General features: G+C 48.9%; 1 protein-coding gene across 1 annotated transcript; it reads left to right on the top strand.

Annotated features, from left to right (window-relative positions):
- Window positions 1–17,294: 17,294 nt before the first annotated feature.
- Window positions 17,295–18,904, top strand: LOC133263836 (serine/threonine-protein kinase pim-1-like; the record flags this gene model as incomplete). The annotated part of the gene is given in 6 exon segments (XM_061443704.1): window positions 17,295–17,366; window positions 17,451–17,501; window positions 17,781–18,147; window positions 18,355–18,531; window positions 18,773–18,866; window positions 18,868–18,904. Coding segments are annotated over 6 exon segments (798 nt in total), but the record flags the coding sequence as incomplete, so codon positions are not given.
- Window positions 18,905–19,758: the final 854 nt, after the last annotated feature.

Below are 19,758 nucleotides of genomic sequence, written 5' to 3'. Positions count from 1 at the left end.
TCCACCCATAGGTGAGGTCTCAGATTTAGCTACAAGAGGCTCCTGCTTTTATACCCTTAGAAACACAAGGGGCTTTATGCCAGCTCTGTCACTGTTTACTCATGGGGCCGTGCAGTTCCTCATCATCTCAGTGTTGGTCACACTGACAGCATTGGCCAGGCGCCTCAGCCTGCCCAAGCAGGAAGCTCATAGGACAGCTGCACCCTCGTGGTTTCCTGCCTCTTTCTGACAAACAGTCACCATGAACATACACATATGCACTCTGTGAAACGCACTGTGATAAAATCACACTGTGTTGTCTCTCAGTCATGAGAAGAAATCAACTCTCAGTGAGGTTCCCATCCGTTACACGCTCACAGCCAAATCCAAGCAGAGGAGCTGTATGCACGTAGAGATGGAGATGCAAATGGAGATGAAAAAAATAGTATGAAAGAATATTTTCACAAAATAATGGAAAACAACAACAATTGTCTTCCTGATGTTGACACTCTCAAGAGGTTTTCAGTCTTTTCCTGGTTATAGTCTGCAGCAGCAAAGTCACTAGAAACATTGAAGCTGATAGCCACAGCTGCTGGGACGGATCCTTACAGATCAAAGGCTACTGAGAAAATAGAAAGACAACTGGAAAGAGTGACTTTACTGACAACTAAAACTAGGCCAGAAAGGTACTAAGTTAGTTCTCAGTAAAATTAAAAAGCCAGAGAGAAGATAGAGGCATCGCTGTAAAAACTTGGTGCTCTTACATATATGCCCACACCTGCCACCATTTAAGGTTTGAGGCATGATGGATCTTCTGTAGCTATGACACAAGCAGTAGTTACTAACTAACTGCACTAGTTAGCACTGGAACAAGATGCATGCGCAGGTCCTGAAGATGCGGTGGTTGTTGTTGCAGCATGAAGAGGAACCTGAATTTGGTCATGTTTCCCGACACTGGTGAAGAAAACACAATTTACTTTTCCAGTCTTACCCCTACTAACATAACTGGCACTTGAAGGAATCTGTGGTTCATTTTGCCCATTATTTAAGAATTACATCCAGTGCTAAAGGTATGGAACAAAATCACAGAATCTCAGAATCCCAGTCTGGTTTGGGTTGGCTCCTTAATGAAATGTGCCCTCATAAAAATCATGACATGCAAACAAAAGTCTCAAGGCTCAAAGTTTCACATGAACACGTAAGTAAGGTTATATAATTACAGAATATATATATATATAATTATATAAAAATATACATAATTAAAATTATCCGTAATAATAATAGAAATGCTTATATATCTCTCTTACCATTATAAATCATACAGTCTAAGAGAAATGCTTTTCAGCCCTCTGGGCTCATGACACCTCAGACCATAGGTGCGCACGTGTGTGTGCGCGTGCTGCAGGGGCGGCAGTCGGGTCGGGGGGGCTGCAGCATCTGCAGAATGGCTTCCCTACATGTAAAACCTGCACTTGCTGGATATGTGACAGGGCTCACGTCCAGCCCCACAGTCTCACCGCATTGCTTGTTCCAACGAAGAGTGGCCATAGTGGAACATCAGCTGGTTTGCCAGAGGCCCAGGAACAAGAGGCAAAGGCACCAGCAAGGGTCCGTGGACCCAGTGCAACTGCAAAGCTCACCAGCCAGAGAAAGACAAAGGCATCGGCTACCTGGAAGATGAAGAGGTACTCAGGTACGGGCTTTCTCCTCCATAAAAAGCAAAAGTACGCTGAGCACCTGCACACAGTTCAGTCACCTTGGTTGTGCTAAAAGCCTGTCCGGGAAGAAAAATCAACACCACAATGATAAGCACTGAATCCAGTGTTCACAGGCTCTGAAATTTAGCAGCTTCATACAAATCACATCATTCTGCTTGATGTCTCAATAGGTCATTCAACACTGCACTCCAGTACTATGTAACCTGTTTGCATATATAAGGACTCATGTCCTATGCAGGTGTTTAACTTTAAACTATACGGTTGGCAAACAGGGCTGCTTACCACACGACTGAAACCTAGAGATATGGAATTTGAATGTCAGAAATATACTTTTAAGATACACAAACAAAGAAAAGCTGCTCACATAAAAAGTAATAGTGAGGAAATAAGAACAATTGAAAACCAGAGGGTAAGTCAAAACCAGAGGCCTGTGCAAATCACCACAACCGACCTGAAATCAACTGAGCTGAGCCATTCTGTGCAAGCTGCCACAGCTTCCCTTACCCATCTCACGGTACTAAAACAGGAGCAGTCTTTATATGAAATTACTCTTCCTCACTTCTGTCGTTCGATTCATGCGTTTGCTGTTTGGGCGTTAAATAAAATCAGTCATTTCCTAATCCCTTTCTTTTTAGTGTTCGGGTATCAGGATGCTGGGGAATTGTCTGGGATGTACCTAACCACAGCAGTACATTGACATTTAAACACCTGAAAATAACCTTGCTATAACATTTGATAAATAATTCTAGTTTTCAAGAAACACTTCAATTCAACCCCACACTCAAGTCAAAAGACAAGTATTTCTGGAGCTCCATAAAGGTCATCACTGTGCAAAAGCAGCCAAGCCTCTGCTTTGAAACCTGGCTGCTCTTTGGGCAAGTCTGAGGCACAGCTTTCAAATTCTTCCACTGCCTTTTGAGAACCACAAAACCAGAAATCCTCATGGATTCAGGAACACTTTTCCAAATAAACCTCTATTTCTGCGTCTTCTTTTCTCACCCAGAAAATGAGGCTGGTTGATACTCACCTGCTCACAGGACACTGCACAAAGAAAATGCTTCATAGCTCTAAATTGCTTTGAACAAAGGAGTCTTAGCTGAAAACGAAGCACTATTTTCAGATTTAACATGAGGAATCATTACTTAAGATACGCACGTTTTCTCACATTGCATTTAACAGCGATTAAGAAATACAATTAGGATAGCTCTCACAGCAGGGAAGTATTTGTAACACCTCCCTCTGGGTCACAAGTCAGCTTTGCATACTTGCATGGTGTTTGATTAGCCATTACTTTATACACAGGCTCTCCTGATGTAGCCAGAAAACTGAATGAGGTTTTTCAAGGAGGAATCCCAGAGCTGTGGGCTTTGAGCAACTCAGGAGTCTGCAGGGGGTAACCACAAGCTCTAAAACACTTGTGCCGCTCACAGAAAAATGCTCTTGCTATGCAGAGATGGGTATGAAGGGCCACAGACAAGACTGAATACTTTCATTACTTACAGAACTCAGGCAGACTTCATCCCAGAGCTGTATGCCATGGCCCTCTTTGCATGACAAAGAACAATTTGTTTGCAAAACGTGACTGTCCCCTTTCTGACACTTTACCAAAGCCTTGCCTTTCCAGGGACAGGCAATGGCTGCTGTCAGGCAATTCAGAGGACTCCGGGCGCTCTGTGTTCTCTCACTCCTTCCCTACATTATTCTGTACAAAACACACGTGGAGCCCACCCAAGCTAACTAAGCGACCATTAACATCAGGTTCACAGAGCATACAGCCAAGAAAGGGCATAGTCACTCTTTGCTGAGGTTCCTTTTTCACCCCTTGAAGCCAACCTTATGTAGTATAAAAGACCTTGTATGATCCTCTACCTCGGCATGGGTTTTAGTCCAGTTCATTCTAATGACATTGAATTCACTATCCAGTTGGTACATCACACGCAAATGCCCAGTGAGGAAGAGTGCACCGGTGCAGCAAGTGCCAAGTGACCAAATAGCCCTTTTAACGCTGGTTTGGTTAAGGTGAAAGCAGAGACTGATCCGGTCTTGTAGACCAGAAGACTGCTCCTCCAGAGAGGTACACAGACAGAAGGATACACAGCTGTCACAGCCTCGTAGGAAATACAAACTGGAGATGAAGAGTCAACTTTTCCTGAAGAGTGCAGTTTTCTGATACATACTCCTCTAACATTTACGTGTACTTAAATCAACAGGCTCGTCTGAGCGTTAGCTTGGCGTGAGCTCCTTTCCCCTCATTCCTGTCAAAAAAAACAGAGTCTTTGTGAAGCACTTCTGAAACCAAAGGGGCTTTGGGGTTTTTTTTGTCCAGTTTTGGTCAAATGATTTTCACCTTCCAGCTGTGATGCTGGAATCACACAAGCTTGCTCTAAGGTTAGAGAGCTGAGAGCACCATGTCCTGAAACATTTCCTCTCTTAGTTGTGAGCACTGTTTGATTCATAACCCAGATCTTGATTAAAGAGTTGGCTTCTCTCTGATTTCTATTTGTGTCACTTCAAATCCTACTGCTGCAATAGGAAGCAAAAGAATTCTCTGGACTCCACCTCGAGAAGGCAGAGTCTTAAATGCCTGAAGCTCACCTCCTCTCACCCTGAGACACATCCCTTAATTCTGGGTGCCTCAAAGGGTTAGACAACAATTAAACCAGCCCAGCAGTGGTGGATGGTTACACACAGCAGGCCCTGTCTCCTCCAGCTGAAACCAAGAGTTCTGTGGAGGGAGAGGAAGACAAAGGGAAGGTATCCCTCAGCCGTGGCGTCTGGAGGTTTGCACAGGGACAGGGGAATTGGCTTCAGGTCCCACAGCTTTGACACAGCCTCAGAATCCAGACCCAGATACTCAGAGATGATGTTCAGTTGCGATCCCCAGTACTGAGAGCAGTACCCCTAGCCATCAGAACTGCACGTGGCAAGTGACCCCTGGGGTGCTCAGAGCCACAGACTTTCTTCAGAACAAAGGTTTTGTTACACACATTTCAGCACCTATTTTTGATATGCTTCTCCATGAAGGAATACATAGGCAGGTTGCTTTGCAGTTGGTCTCAGTCCAGGTCAGATCTCTTAAGTTAACGTAGCTTGTCCCCATTAGTAGTACCTCAATTCACTCATCTGAAAGTGACACTGACCTCTGGATAAACTGTACAGTGGCTGCTAAGAATCAGGCAGGGGAGTTACACGGAAAGATGGAACAAAATCCTAATATTCTCTAGGGCCAGCATGCTAAAAAGCTCTGCCTCAACAATATGCAAAGATGCTCCTGAGCTCAATGATCCAACACAGTTACTTGAAGACACAAAGCAGAGAAAGCAGACTAAAGGAGTAAACTACTGCTCTATTCATTTAGCTACCAATAGGGAGAAGCAGTGCTTTAGGCTATGTGCCATTCATCATCAGTTAGTGTCTGCGGGCCTGCGGGCCTGCGGGCCAGCTAATATAGTAGTAACAGCAGCACAGTAATTTTGTTCCAGTAGGATTGTTTTAAATACACTGCCCTTGTAAGAGAAAGCAGTGAAGCACTTCTGAAAACCAGAAGCGATGACATTTGTGATGGCTCATTACACAGCCTCAGGACAGCCTCCAAGAAAACGCAGTGACCTGTATGTAAACAGGTCTACAAAAGATGCACAGAGTTATTCGTCTCATTTCTGGGGCCCTCCAGGAGGGGGCATAAACAGACTGAGAGACAAAAATGCCCCTCCTTATCTTCATCGGGACTTAGTTCTTGCCTTCTGCTTCCTCACTGCGAAGACTGAACACAAGGGAAGTAGAATGCTAGGAACACAAGCCTTTTTCACTCTCATCACTAGTGCGACTGCATTCTGGCCCCTTACACATACGCTAGTCGCTTTGCAGAAAAGGTAGATTTTTGTACTATACAAAGAAAGTGAATTCTGATTACTTCTACCAGCAACATATGTAGAGGAGGAGATTTAACAAGGCAGAAACTGTAGCAAGACAGCGACTGAATCTTCTGAACATCCCTTAACGGATACCAAGTTTAAAGGGCACTTACTAAATGCTAACCATTTTTGCCTCAGCTGCAGGTGCACTCTGAAGTCTGTCTGGAATCCAGTACCAGAAACAGAGAGCTCAGATCCAGGTACTCCTTTAAGATGGTCGTACTCCCAGCGACAATGCCAGATGCCTGTTAAAAATCAATCAATATCAAATGAGCGTTTTTGAAGAGTGCAAAGACAAGGTTGGGGTTATTTAAATCTTTGACAAGTGAAGCGTTTTGTCCTCAGCATGTCAGGGAAGCAAAACTAAACACGCGTTACTGCGAGACTAGCCAGCTATAACATCACATCTACAGATAAGAAAGATCAGTACAAGTGAAAGCGGACTAAGTACACTGGGGGTAAATAGTTCGGGTTACTACATCTGGGGCTAAGTATCAGCACAGCTGGATTCTTATGAAATTTCGCTGCCATTTAGGCCCTTCTCATTTAATTGAGTCTAAACCTAGGCACTAGCTCTCCCAACTACAGCATTTAACTGATGTAATCACTTGCTTTCCTTGCCCAAAATCAAGCAATAAGGAAAAACAGCCTCAGAGGCTGGAGGATTACACCTACCATAACCTGTAATTCCAGTCACGCCAAAGATGAAAATCCAGAAGAGAATCCCAGCTGTGAACCTCAATAACACAAGGAAGAGCAGACTCACAATCATTGCAACGAACAGCCCACTAGAAAGACAAGAAACAGAAACCCAGGGAGAACAAGTATGAGCATCTTTCTTGCACGCCTCTTACTCCAAATGAGGGTCCCTTCGTCTCGTGTAGGAGAACGGTTTGCAAAAATGTATTTCAAAATCTTCCTTATGAAATATTTCCTCATGGCTCTCTGCTGTTAGAAACAGACAGATTATATATGATGATCTGGACACAGCCAGAATTATCTGCGTACACCGAGTTCTCAGGGTGCCTGAATGGGACCAGCACACGTCTGGTTTGGTCATTTACACTGGCTGACCAACTCACTGCCTTTTCCAGGCCATGGCCTAGTCTACAGCACACAAAGTTAAATGGGAGACATACCTGTGTGTGGGGAGGTTACTGGTTTATGTCCTCCATTTAAAATCCCTGCTTGCACAGAAACAAGATTAGGAAAGTAACATTTGAGGAGCTTTCCCAGAAAAAAAAGAATTCATTTTAGGAGGAAAACCACTGATCCTTTCTACCCATCGGAGAAGAAAATGATCAGGGCATAGTGATGCATAAAAAGAACCTGTTCAGAGCCAGCAGTGGGACCCCTAGGATGGACATCTCCAGTGTCTTTATCAAGTCTGTGCTAAGGAAACATTTGCTTTCATTTCACTCCCAGAAAGCAAGTCAGAAAGGAAAGAATGACTGCAAAAGGCCTTTACTCAGCAGGTTTCTTCTAAAGCAATGCAAATAAAGCAGTGTGAACAATGGTTCCATCCAACAAAGATCCAGCTCAGACACCTCACAGAACATTTCATTTCTCTACAACTCTGAGGTGTTACATCAGAATTTTGTGTTAGAACAGCCACAAAAGAAATGAAACCCTTTTCTTCCCTGTGGTCAGGAACTTCTCTTCTGAACGTTCCCAGTTTATTTAGCCAGTGACTAAAGATAACAAACGGGTCACCCTGACCACAGACAATCAAAACCGGATGTTTTGGGCAAACTAAGCCAGATGGGCAGAGGGACAAGAAAAAGAACATCAGTTTATTTAGTTAAGCCTTTGTAAACTGGTCTTAAGTCCTAGCCCCTTAGAGGCTTCCCAGCATGATGCGTGCTCCCTTTCTGAATGGCTTGTTTGAAATTCAGAATGTATTCCTCAAAAAAGCACTGTCATTTTGGAGTTCCTGACTCTGTTCTTCAAGGCAGTAAGATACCTTTATCTACGGTTAGCTTCAGATTTGCTCTAGTAACCCCAAAACTGAATGAATACATGGTAACAACTGTCATTAATAGAGTGCTTCCCTTAAACTGAGCCTTGAAAGCAGCAGTTCTTTGGGAGTAGGATAAAAAGAACAGAGCAATTCCATATTAGATTTTTAATCCCACCTCCTTTCCCCATCAGGCCTTCACTCTCATCACCCAAACTCTGGCACTTTCATATGTTTGCCCAGAAATCACTGGATGCATGCTGTCATTTGGTGAAAAGTGTGAGGAAAATTCTACCCAACTACTTTAAAAGCAACAACAATCCCTTAGAAAAGTATCCTATTTGAAATGGGGAAACTGGCTTCAGTATGGAGAAAGTCTGTTCAGAATATGGTCAATTCTCTCACCAGCCCATCTGTTGAGCAGCATCTCCTTTGAGAGAATCTTCACCATAAGTCTGATTTCAGTAACAGATCGAGAGAGAACGGCCGTTTAGGCATATATACTCACAGATCTTCTGCAGCAAAATAGCTACTTCTTTTGTTTTGGTGCTGCATTTTTACTAATTGCTCGTTATTGAGAAATAATTGCAAGATAAAGCTAACTCTGTTCAGTAGTTTTTGTTCTTTAAGTTGCTTTGCCTGCTGCACTGGATTTGTGTATTACAATGAATTTAACTACATATTGCTAGCATCTGTTTGGAAATTGGGATGTGTTTTATATAGATACTCACGACATTTAGCAACTGCAATTGGTTTGAAAGTCTCGTAATCAAGAATTTTTAGGTTTGGAATTACCATGCAGATGGGTCCTGCAGCAGAAGACAGCAGCACCTCTTGGGTTTCTGCCTGGTAGGATATTCAAAAGCTACTCCAGACCATACTGTATGCATGTATGCTGTGCTATCCTTACCTCACATACAGAACCATAACAACATTATGGCAAAGCTTAAAAGTAGGTTTGGTAACAACCACGTACGTGGTCAATTCTTCAATTCCCTACACATTCCATAGTGAGTTTGGAAAAACATAAAATTACCCATTAGAATCTTACATTAAAATCCAGTACCAAGAAATAGCATAGTCTTCAAAATTTTTTACTCCAATTGATCTTGCATCCAGGATATTACTGATGCTGCTGAGAAAAGACAAGACTGCTAATAGCAGAGAAGCAGAAAACAGCTCAGTGAAGCAAAAGGAGGACTTCTTGGAGTTGTTTTCCTATCCTGAAAAGTGCTTGCCCATATTAGCGTTTCCTAAGAAGAAATGAAGGATCATCTTGTCAAAGAACAAACAATGTAGTTGTAGATGCCAGAAGAAGGAAACTTCCTAAGCTGCGGGTGCTAGCACTGCTGGGAAGGTGCTAGAATGCGGCAGCCTCAGATCCAGAGGTAAGAAAAGGTACCCCTGTGCTCCGGACAGGCTGAGGATGGAGAGTAGCTGGTTGCTACCCAGCATTGGAGATGCTTGCTGTCCATCTGCAAGGGAGGTGCTGTCTGGCATCAGAGCCCAGGACGTTGCCTTTTGACCTTCAGACGTGTGCTAAAAACAGGAACATGCTGATGAGGTGAGATGCAAAAGTACTAGGACATTCCACAGCACTAGGAAGGCTGCTGTAGGAAGGAAGAGCTGAGGCCATCACTGGCTGGCCCGAGTCCTGCTGCATGAAGACTTCAATTTGAACCTCCTTTAACTTTCCTTGCTATTAATTTTGGCTAGGAAAACCAAGTGGAATGTCTTAAAAACTGACAGTCATTCTGAGGAACACTAAAGCTTGTGGCTCCTTGCTCATTTCTGCATACCACAGTGCTGGTTTTCCCTACTGGAACTTTGAAAGTGCTCAGGCACAGAAACCATCTACCAGGAAGTCTCGTCTGGGTACCCTCAGCCATTTGATACAACAGATTCTGATCTTGGTTTTTCAATTCCTAAATTATTTCACAGTCTCAGAATCCAACAAACAAGCACTTAAGAAGGGTAAAACCTACTTTGCAGCTCCCCTGAGGTCGGTTGCATTTCTTGTTTTCCCTCTTCCATCTTCGAAGGTAGTCTGATTTGCCACAGCTAGCACACCACTCTTCGTGGAGAAGTCCAGGAAGCATTTCTTAAGAACTATTCAAAATACCAAAAGAAAGCAGAAATGGAAAGCAATGGAAAAAGGAAGCAATGGAAAAAAAGACAGAAACTATGGGTAAGACAGAGAGAGGAGGAGTTTATAAAAGAAAGAGACAAGGACAGACGTTCACATTCTCATTTATGTTGCCCTGCTCTTTACTGCACCAAATCCTTGGTTTCATTCCAAAGGGAAGAGTAGGTCAGTCCTCCTACACAGCTGTACATCACCTTTATCTACTGGTTCTGCACTTTCCTTATCAGGTTCCAATAAGCACTGATGCCTGGGCTTAATATTCAGTCTGCAATATCTACTCCCCCACTTATTCTCAGGAAACAATTAACTAACATGTCTCTTTTCTTCCCTCTCTGATCTTCACCTCTGGCTGTAGGCAAAAAGAAGGTAAGAACTTCTTTGCAAATGATTTTCTGTCTTTTGGGTCAGTACATCATTTTTCATACAGATTTTTAATTCTTTAGCGCTTCATCCATTATTTTCTCTTTTTGACAGCCTGGGCCTGCTTTACACAATCTCTATTTTAAAGCATGGAAAAAAATAACAGCACTTCCTTATTTGCATGAGCTTCTAGGTCAGTGACAGATACTCTTGAGCCCTGAGGCCTCTGCCTGTCTACTCAAAAGCACCTGCTGACCACAGTGACAAAACCAGCTTTTTGTCCCCTTAATTCCTCTGCCGCCCTCCATAGGCAGCACTATGTGCAGCACTGAAAAGCAAGCTGCCCAGTTAACTGGGCTCAAGTACCACCTGAACTTCAACAGCTGCCCAGATGAGCTTTCCTACAGTCGTGGCATTTCCTTCGTGCCAACAGGTTGGCTTGGGTTCGGTTGGGTGCTCACATGTTCTGGAAGGAAGAGTTTGCACCGTAAACCACTTCTTATCAGGAATGATTCAAGAGCAAGAAAGAGCTCAGCTTGACCCAATCACACTCCAAGTGTCCATGGATGGCTCCCTAGAAAAAATGATGATAAAGCTTCATACTTTCAAACTGTTTAAAACTGAATGGAGGCCACTGCCAGGTAAGAGACAGCTCCTCGTGGTCTTGCCACAGAACACTTTTCAGACTGGAGTTGTGATTTCATGTGAACGCTTACAGTCTGCTAAGATGTGTGTAAGAAATAGAACCACTCACAAGGCCTGCTTGGAATGAACATCAAAGGACAATCTTCATCACGTAGAGCTTGAGCAACAGACTGAAAAGGGGAAAACCGGGAATGCTGAATACATAGCAGAATTAACTAAGTGGGTTTTGTTTCCCACCCACTCTGAGAAAATGCCCCAAACTGGACTCTGTAGCCTCCTCCCCAAACTTGACTGCTGGAGCTGCAAGACACATTCATGATCTGAGAATCCAGCCTCTCAATGGGATTTGGGAAAAGACTATTCTTTACTTTTCTAGTGAAAAAAAAGAAAAGACCTCTTCACTATGGATCGGCAGGTAAAGCAGCAATGACTGGGCAATCGCTCCTTGCCTCCCCCTTACTTTTCTCCTAAAGAAGAGTAAGAATTTAACACAACTAACACAGCTTTAGCGCAAGGCGGTTTAGAGATGGGAGAAATCACACAGTACATTTGAGTCCAAAATCAGTTCCAGGAAAGACAGACTTCTCTGCCTAGCTAAATTACTGAGGAGCTCTACGTAACAGGAGCCTTAAGAACTGGTTTGAGACACTCTGCTCGACTGCTGCAGAGTACTTAAGTACTAAAGGATACTTCTCACAGTACTGCAACCACATGGGTAGCTGCAGATACTCTTTAAGGAAACAGTAATCACTGAAAGAGTTAGGGATGTGATGTGCATACAAGACCTTCATCCCTGACCAAATCACTGCCAAAGCGTATGTATGGGACAACTCCTTATACGGTGAAATCAGAATAATTCAAAGCTTTGCTGTAGCTCAGTAAAACCATGCTTATTACACATTGCTTGAAGAAACAAAATGAATTCCATCTCCTCCTGATACACACAGACCTTGTGAGGACTCTTAAAACCAGGTCTGCAGAACTGCTTCAAGTAATTCCACTGATCGGGTTTGTATCTGTAGGAAGCCTGAATATCAATGTAGGTCACAAACCTGCCTGGGCACTGTGAGACCCAAGCTGCAAGAAAAGAAGACACACTGGGGGTAGAGAAGGGTAAGGAAAGTCAGTGCAATCAGAAAGCAAGAAAAAAGGCCACCTGCCAAACTGCCCTGTTCTATGGAATTGCCTTCAGTAATGCTTACTGCAGCATTTGGAAAGGGACACAATGCATTTGCGAGTGCATTTTGAAGGGTATGAATTTTAAAATCAAACAAATGTACGTCTAGTTCTTAAGCACCATGACTAAGAGGCATCTTTCCCTCCTGAGCTGCTATTTCCATGCAGAAGTGCTCTGTTGAGATCAATGAATTCATTTAACTCTCACAATTCAGGATTTAAAACCACTGGGAAACAGAGATAAGCAAAGCAAGCCGCTCGGCAGGTATCCCAGGAAGGTGTGCTTACACCTGCCTGCTCCCAGACCTCTCAGTCTCCTCTCTACTGCCACTGCCTGAACACCAGAAATAAAACCCCCAAGCGCTTCTCCTTCGGGTTTTCTGTTACTTGGTGCATGTTGAGAACAACTAAGAACCAGGCAGCAATGCTTTAGGACTACTCTTGCTCCAAGGTGGAGAAAAGAATTAATGATCCAAACTTGGGTACTTAGAAGCTGTGCCATCAGTGATGCCATCTGTAAGCTGCGCTGATCCTTTACCAAAAAGATTCTCTGAATGATGAAAACAACTGCATTTACTGTGAGGGTAGGGAGGCCCTGGAACAGGTTGCCCAGAGAGGCTGTGGATGCTCCATCCCTGGCAGTGTTTAAGGCCAGGCTGGACGGAGTCTTGGACGACACGGTCTAGCGTGTGGTGTCCCAGCCTGCGGCAGGGGAATTGGAAGTGGATGATCTTAAGGTCATTTCCAACCCAAACCATTCTATGATTCCGTGAAAAGAAAATGGCAGGCTCCCTACAGGGAAAAATCACGCATGAGAGAGAAACACTGTTGGGTTTGCACATTTGGGATGAGGCTTTGCAATATTAAGGTTTTGTAATACTAAGACTTTGCAATAATGGGGCTGGGGCTAAGTTACTCAGGGAACGAAACATAGGGTTTGAAATACCGTGACTTAAACAGGCACACTCTGTGCTTAAAGACAACGGCATCTGTGGGCAACAGGCACTCTCTGTGCTGCAAAGGAACGCTATCTTTGCACACCCTATGAAGCTAAGCCAGTGCAAACTGCTGCTGTAGTTAAGCAGTAAGTTGGGGTACCATGTGCCTGCCAGAGAGTTACGAAATCAAACCCTAAAGGGAGAGAAAGAAAGAAGAGGAAGGGGTGTATGAAACTGAGTAAGGGGAGGTGTAACCAGAGGCGGGACAGTTAGCACGTAGATTATACACGTCGGAGAGGCTGTAAACCTTGGAGTCCCCAACCAATGGGGTAACAAAGGAGGGAACTTGAGGATGGGAAAGGAAATACAAATCAAAGTTCTGCCTTTGCTGTGTGTGCCTGCTTGCCAGGACACCCGTTTGTGCACAAACGGTAAATAAATAGCTGCTTCACTGCTGTGTCTGACCGAGGCCTGCCTGAACCTAGAGACTGCTTCTCACCCTTCAACTTCTCAGACACCAAAACCCACGACCCATTCCCTCAGCAGGAGGCTCACCTGAGACTCCAACTTCTCGCTGCCTTCCTTTTTCTGGGACGCTGCTCTGGGAGGAGCACTTTCTCGCCTGCCCTGCTGGAGGCTGCTGCTTCTCTTCTCCCTGCTCTTCACTGGCATCTTCCGCACTGCTTCTCTGGGCTCGTTTCTTCCCCTGTCTCTTCTTTACCCGTCTCTGCCAGACATTCTCCTTCTCCTTCCTACTCACCACAGGCAAGCACAGGGGGAAAACAAAGCAGTTGTGTATTTTTTTAACTACAGAAATCCCATGCAAACGTTTCACAGAAGAGACAATCCCCTGCAAAAAAAAACGTGTTTACAAAAACCAGCACTCACAGCGACTGCAGCCGTTGGCGAGGGCCTGTGCTTGAGCTACGGCAGTAACTAAGAGTCACCTCAGTGCAGGACGCGACTGCGTGACGAAGCACGGAGCCTCCGGAACACCTGCACAGACAACACTTGGCCAGGAGCCTGTCCACAGAGCACCAGGACAACCTGGGAACGAGAGACTTCCCCAGAAACAAGGCCTGGAACATTTCCAGTTCATCCTCAAATAACCTCCTGTGACACCACACTCATTTTCAGCCGCACGCAGGGACCAGGAAGGTCATACATATTTTGTACTGCAGGGTGCTGTACGCATAGCCTGTGTACCGGGCCATCCACAGCTATCTCATACATTAAAAGCGCTAGGATTGAAAGGGCATTTGTAGAGCTTTAATGAGAGAAACTCCGTTTAGTTTTTAGATGGCATAAAATGACATGAACAAGCCCTAGATCAACTGCTCCCACATCTAAAGCCTTCAGCTCGATGACCAGGGGAAAACAGCAGCAGGGCAAATAAAGGTTCTGGCCCTTCTCAACACACTGAGACTTGAAATGGAAATGGTACAATGGGCTGCTGAAAACCACACTGAGAGCAACGCTTTGGCTTTATTCCGAGAGCAATGCTGACAACACACTGACGTTTTAGTTGTACATAAACTGGGGGGAGTTATCTGGAAGGGAAGGATCACTGCTCGGGTTGGGCTGGGTATCACTCAGCGGGTGCTGAGCAATTGTATTGGGCATCACTTGTGTTTATTAGCTTGGGGTTTTTTTTCCTTTTCCTCTTTTTTTTTTCCTCTCTTCTTGTTATTTCCCTTATCATCATTATCACTATCACCAGCACTAGTACATTGTGCTTTGGTTATTAAACTGTTCTTATCTCCACCCTCGGGTTTTTCATCCTTCCCTTCCTGCTCCCCATCCCGCTCCAGGAGCCAAAACCCGGCTCAGAGTCAACGACACCTCGGGCCCGCCCCCCCCCCGGGGTGCCGGGGATCGGCTGCCCCAGCAGCACCTCCCCCCCGGGGGGAAACAGCCCCCAGGGACCCCCACAACAGCCCCGCTCCATCCCCAGGGCCGGAAAGGTGCGGGACCCCCACAGCTCCCAGCCCCCCATGCCCCGGCTTCGCAGCACCCCACACTCCCAGCCATCTCGCAGCCCCACTGCCCAGCGCTCGCACCCGCCCCCCGCATTCCCCCGCAGCGCCCGGCCCCACTGCCCAGAGCCTCGGGGGGCCGCAGACCCCCAGCCCCGCTCCCCGGGCTCTGCAGCGCCCCCCAGACCCGCGCCGCGCCCGCTCACCCTCACCTCCTCCCGCTCAGCCGCCGCCATTGCCGGCTGCAGCTCCGCCTCACGCCCTGGGCCCGCCTCCGCCGCAGCCAATCAGCGCACGGCTCCCCCGCGCGGGGCACGCTGGGACCTGTAGTCCGGCCTCCGGCACATGCGCACGGGGCAGTGGGCGGGGGGCAGCGGGCCCCCCGTGAGGGGCGGGGCCTTTCCTCATGGAGGAGCCGTCCCCCATGGGATCCCAGAGGCACCGGATGGGCTGGGGTGAAGGGACCTTAAAGCTCCTCCAGCTCCAAGCCCTGCCACGGGCAGGGACACCTTCCACATGGAAGGAGCAGCTTGCTCCGAGCCCCTGTGTCCAACCCGGCCTCCAACGCTGCCAGCGATGGGGCAGCCACGGCTCCTCTGGGCACCCTGCGCCAGCGCCTCAGCACCCTCACAGGGAAGAGCTTCCTGAGAGCTTGTGAAATACGAACTCACTCCTCTAAACGAGGTAACGAGGGTTTAGTGAGGGACAAAGGCAAGAAAGCAAAAGCAACAGCGTGACCGCAGCCAGAGGCGCAAGGGATTAGCATTTGGTACAGGTTTATATACTTTCAGTATTACATTAGTTACATGCATATTCATAATTCCCGCATATAGGCGGGGGATATTATAACTAGCTTCAAGAATTTATTATCACAAGTCTCCTCCTCTTGGCGCCTGCGCACTGCTCTGTGGTGATTGTGAGCAGGGGGCTTGAGGATGAAGTAAACAGTCTTCCTCTTGTGAGCAGGGGTCTTCAAGATGAAGTAAGCAGTCTTCCTCACGGTGTACTTTTCACCTCTGGCACAGTTGGGCCCCCCAGCAACCACACAGCCAGCTATATCTGTAATTATTCTGATAACTAGCAAGGATTTAAAACAGTGTGACCTTCCTGCAAAATTTGTTGCAGGATGGGCAGACAAGGAGTATCCCAAGCTAGCAGAGCCTTGGGAGGCTCTGTCTCCAAACTAACTGATAAGGATGGTGTGAAATAACTCATTCATGTTTAGTGGGGCCACTAAAACCTGTTACCTCACCACAGACTTACAACACAAACATCGCTCTTTAAAGCTCCTTTAGAAGACCAGCCTGAAACAATTAACTCATGTTTAAGTGGGGCCACTACATCCCACCGACTTACAACATAAACATTGTTCTCTTTCTACAGCCTAAGTTAAGCTAAACAGTACTTTAACCCTATGTTTTCCAGGCACTAGCTTTCCTTATACCAAGCTTCACCCCCCACCTTCTCTTACCTTTACAAATTCTTTTGCTATGTGACTCCATTTAGATCAAGAGATCTGAACCTTTTTAACTTGCTGTCTGGTCTTGTATCTTTAGCGTGTTTTGTTTCTGTTACTGTAAACTCGTACAGTTATATCCTGCACGTGAGCACACCTATGATTTGAGAAAGCCAATACATTATGTGTTTATCACAATCTCCTCTCAATCCACCTCTGTGGAAAGGAAAGAGGGGATAAAATAAGCAGTAAATTGCAGCCTCCTTGTGACTTCCCAAAGCCTCCGGTTTCAGTTCTAAAGCCTCGTTCGCAGGGTCCCGAGGCTCAGGTTCAGTTTCCAAAGGCTCGGCCGCGGGGATGCTGCTGCCGGGCGGGGGGCCCACGAGCCCCGCCGCGGGGCTGGGCAGGGCCCGCTCCGCCGTTCCCCGGGCTCCCGCGGCCGCGAGACCCCCCCCGCCGGCCGCTCCGCCCGGTGGCAGCGGGCGCCCGGGGCGCGCGTGGACAGAGCCGTTGACAGCGAGGCTGCGGCGGCGGCGGCAGCAGCGGCTTTTGAGCGGCTTCTGAGCGGCTTTTGAGCAGCAGCGACTTCGGCAGCGGCTTCTGAGCGGCAGCGGCTTCTGCAGGAGCAGCGGCAGCAGCACCAGGTGAGGCGGCGGCGGCGGCAGCTCTCGGCGGTCCGGAGCCCGCCCTCCGCCGCTCCCCGCGATGGTGCCTCCCCCGTCCCCCCAGCGTCCCCCCGCAGGGGCTCGCGGCACCGCTCCCCTCTCCCGCTTCTGGCAGTGGCTGCGCTGGGCGAGCCGCGTCTGGGTCTGGGTCTGGCGAGGCAGCGCCGCCCCCTGGCGCTCCCCGGCCCGCCCCCAGACCCGGCCCCGCCTGGGGCCGGCCGGGGGCCGCCACCACCCACAGGTGCCCGGCGGAGCGCGGACCGGCGGCGGAGCGCGGACCGGCGGCGGGGACCCCGCGCGCAGCGACAGCGGCCGCGTCTGTCGCACGGGGCACGACAAGGAGAGCTTCGAGCGGCTTTACCGCGTGGGACCGCTGCTGGGGAGAGGCGGCTTCGCGTCCGTGTACTCGGGGCTCCGCCTGTGTGACAACAGCCCGGTAAGGGCGGGGCCGGCGGCGGGCCGGGGAGGCGGCGGGGCTCGGCTCAGCTCAGCTCAGCCCAGCGCTGCCCTTGGCTCGCAGGTGGCGATCAAACGAGTGGCTCGGGAGCGCATCTCCTCGTGGGGCGAGCGGGTGAGTGCGCGGGGCCACCGGGACAGTGCGGGGCAGAGCGGGTGGGGGTGAGCCGGTGGGGCCGGCGGGGGGGAAAGTGGGACGGCGTGAGGGGAGTGGGTGTGGAGTCAGCAGGGGACACGGGCCGGGTAGGGGTGCACCAGAGCATCCCTGGGGATTGCGGGGGGCACCTGGGAGCAGTGGGGCCGGGCAGGAGGGCATCAGAGCATCCCAGGCAGGGAGGCCCAGGAGCCCCGGGCCAGCATCGGCCCTGCTGACGGTGCCGCGGTCCCCCTGCAGCCCAGCGGCACTCGCATTCCCATGGAGATAGCCATGTTGAGGAAGGTGCGCTCCGGCTGCAGTGCCATCATCCAGCTCCTCAGTTGGTTTGAGCTGCCCCACTCCTTTGTGCTGGTTCTGGAGCGTCCGGAGCCATCGCAGGACCTCTCCGACTTCATCAAAAAACGGAGGTTCCTGCCCGAGGATCTGGCGCGGGGCATTTTCCTCCAGGTGCTGGTGGCTGTGCGGCACTGCCACAGCTGCGGTGTCCTGCACAGGGATATCAAGCCCAAGAACATCATCATCAACTTGGCCACCAGAGAGGTCAAGCTTATTGACTTTGGTTGCAGCACCCTCCTCAGGGACACGGTCTACACCACATTTAGCGGTGAGCCCACAGCCCAGGGTGCTTCCTGTACCGGGCAGTTTGTGAACAAGAGTCACGTGCTGATGACGAGGTGGCGGGTCACACCGAGTGTGCGTCCCCACGTCCGTGGGGCCACCGGTGCGGCCCCTGCATCCCTGGGGATCGGCGGGAGAGAATCCAGGAGCAGGCGGCATCTGCCTGATGAGGTGCGCCCGTATCCTGTTGTAGGAACACCTTTGTACTACCCTCCGGAGTGGTTCCGCTGGCGCTGCTACCACGGCCGTCCGGCGGCGATCTGGTCCCTGGGCGTGCTGCTGTATGAGATGGTGTGCGGGGTCCTCCCCTTCCGGTGCTGCGAGGACATCGTCAGCGGGCAGCTCTTCTTCCAGCGCCGGATCTCTGTCGGTAGGTACCTGGCTTCGCAGCAGCAGGGGAAGGTCGGGGTTTAGGGGGTGGCAGCTGATCGCCCTTGGTCAGCTGGAGGAGGTGGCCCATGTCCTGCCATCCTGCTCTCCTCCAAACCGAGTCATGGAGCAGGAGGTCTGGGTGCAGCTCTGAGCGCACCCAGGCCCGGGCGCTGCGGACGGTGGCACAAGGTAGGCAGGAGCCTCCCGCAACTGAGCGGCAGTTCCGGGATTCTCCCCAGAATGCCAGCACCTCATCAGGTGGTGCTTGTCCATGAGAGCTCGCGACAGGCCATCCCTGGACGATGTGTTCGACCACCCTTGGCTGCAAACATCCACTGCCCCAGGAGACAGCCGCCCTCCACCCTCACAGCCTGAGCCAGCAGCTGGGCAAGTAAGCTGGGGGTGCCTCTTGGGGGGAGTGTGGGGTTTGGGGGTTTGGCAGGTTGGGTATTTTGGTGGGGATTTGGGCTCTTGGGAGGTTGGGATGGATATTGGGGGCCTGTGGGGATTTTTTGGAGACTTTGAGGTTTTGGGGGTTGTTTTTTGAAGGGACTTTGTGGGTTTTGTGGAGAGCGGGGGGTTTTGGGGGTTTGGGGGTTTGGGGAGTTTGTTGAGGTTGGGTGTTTTGGGGGGACTTTTGCAGTTATTAGGGGGCTTGTGGGGATTGGTTTCTGGGTTCTTTGGAGAGCAATAGGTGTCAGAGGGACACCTCATAAGAGTTATATCTCCTCCTTGTAGCTGGGGCAGTGGTGAGGTTGGGCTTTAGTCTGAGGATAACGCTGGTAACACACCGATTGTATAGTGGTTTCTGATTAGCACTTACCCTGAGCAAGGCTGATTCAGTCTCTCATGCTCTGCAGTGAGGAGAGACAAGATCTGACATCAAAGCAACAGACAATGCGGCTACTCCAACACAAGCCACGAGCACTGCAGCTACTCCAACACCAGCCACAACCACTGCGGTGACACCAACAATGGCAACAGGCACCGTGGCTACTCCAATGGCAAGGACTGTCACTGCAGCTACAACTCCAGCAACATGCAGTGCTGCTATTCCAACCAGGGCAAAAAAAGCAGTGTGGCTACTCCAAACTCAGTGACAAGCAGTGAGGCTTCTCAAACCCAAGCCACAAGCACTGCAGGTACTACAAATACAGCGACAGACACATCGGCCACTCAAACACCGAGGACAGGCACTGTGGCTGGTGCGACCCAATTCAACATG

The sequence above is a fragment of the Pezoporus flaviventris genome, unplaced genomic scaffold (genome assembly GCF_033815535.1).
Source record: "Pezoporus flaviventris isolate CSIRO_AGI_PZ_B2104156 unplaced genomic scaffold, CSIRO_AGI_Pfla_v1 ptg000484l, whole genome shotgun sequence".
Classification (NCBI taxonomy): domain Eukaryota; kingdom Metazoa; phylum Chordata; class Aves; order Psittaciformes; family Psittacidae; genus Pezoporus; species Pezoporus flaviventris.
The sequence above is the reverse complement of the archived record's forward strand: the minus strand, read 5'-3'. Positions and strand labels throughout refer to the sequence as shown.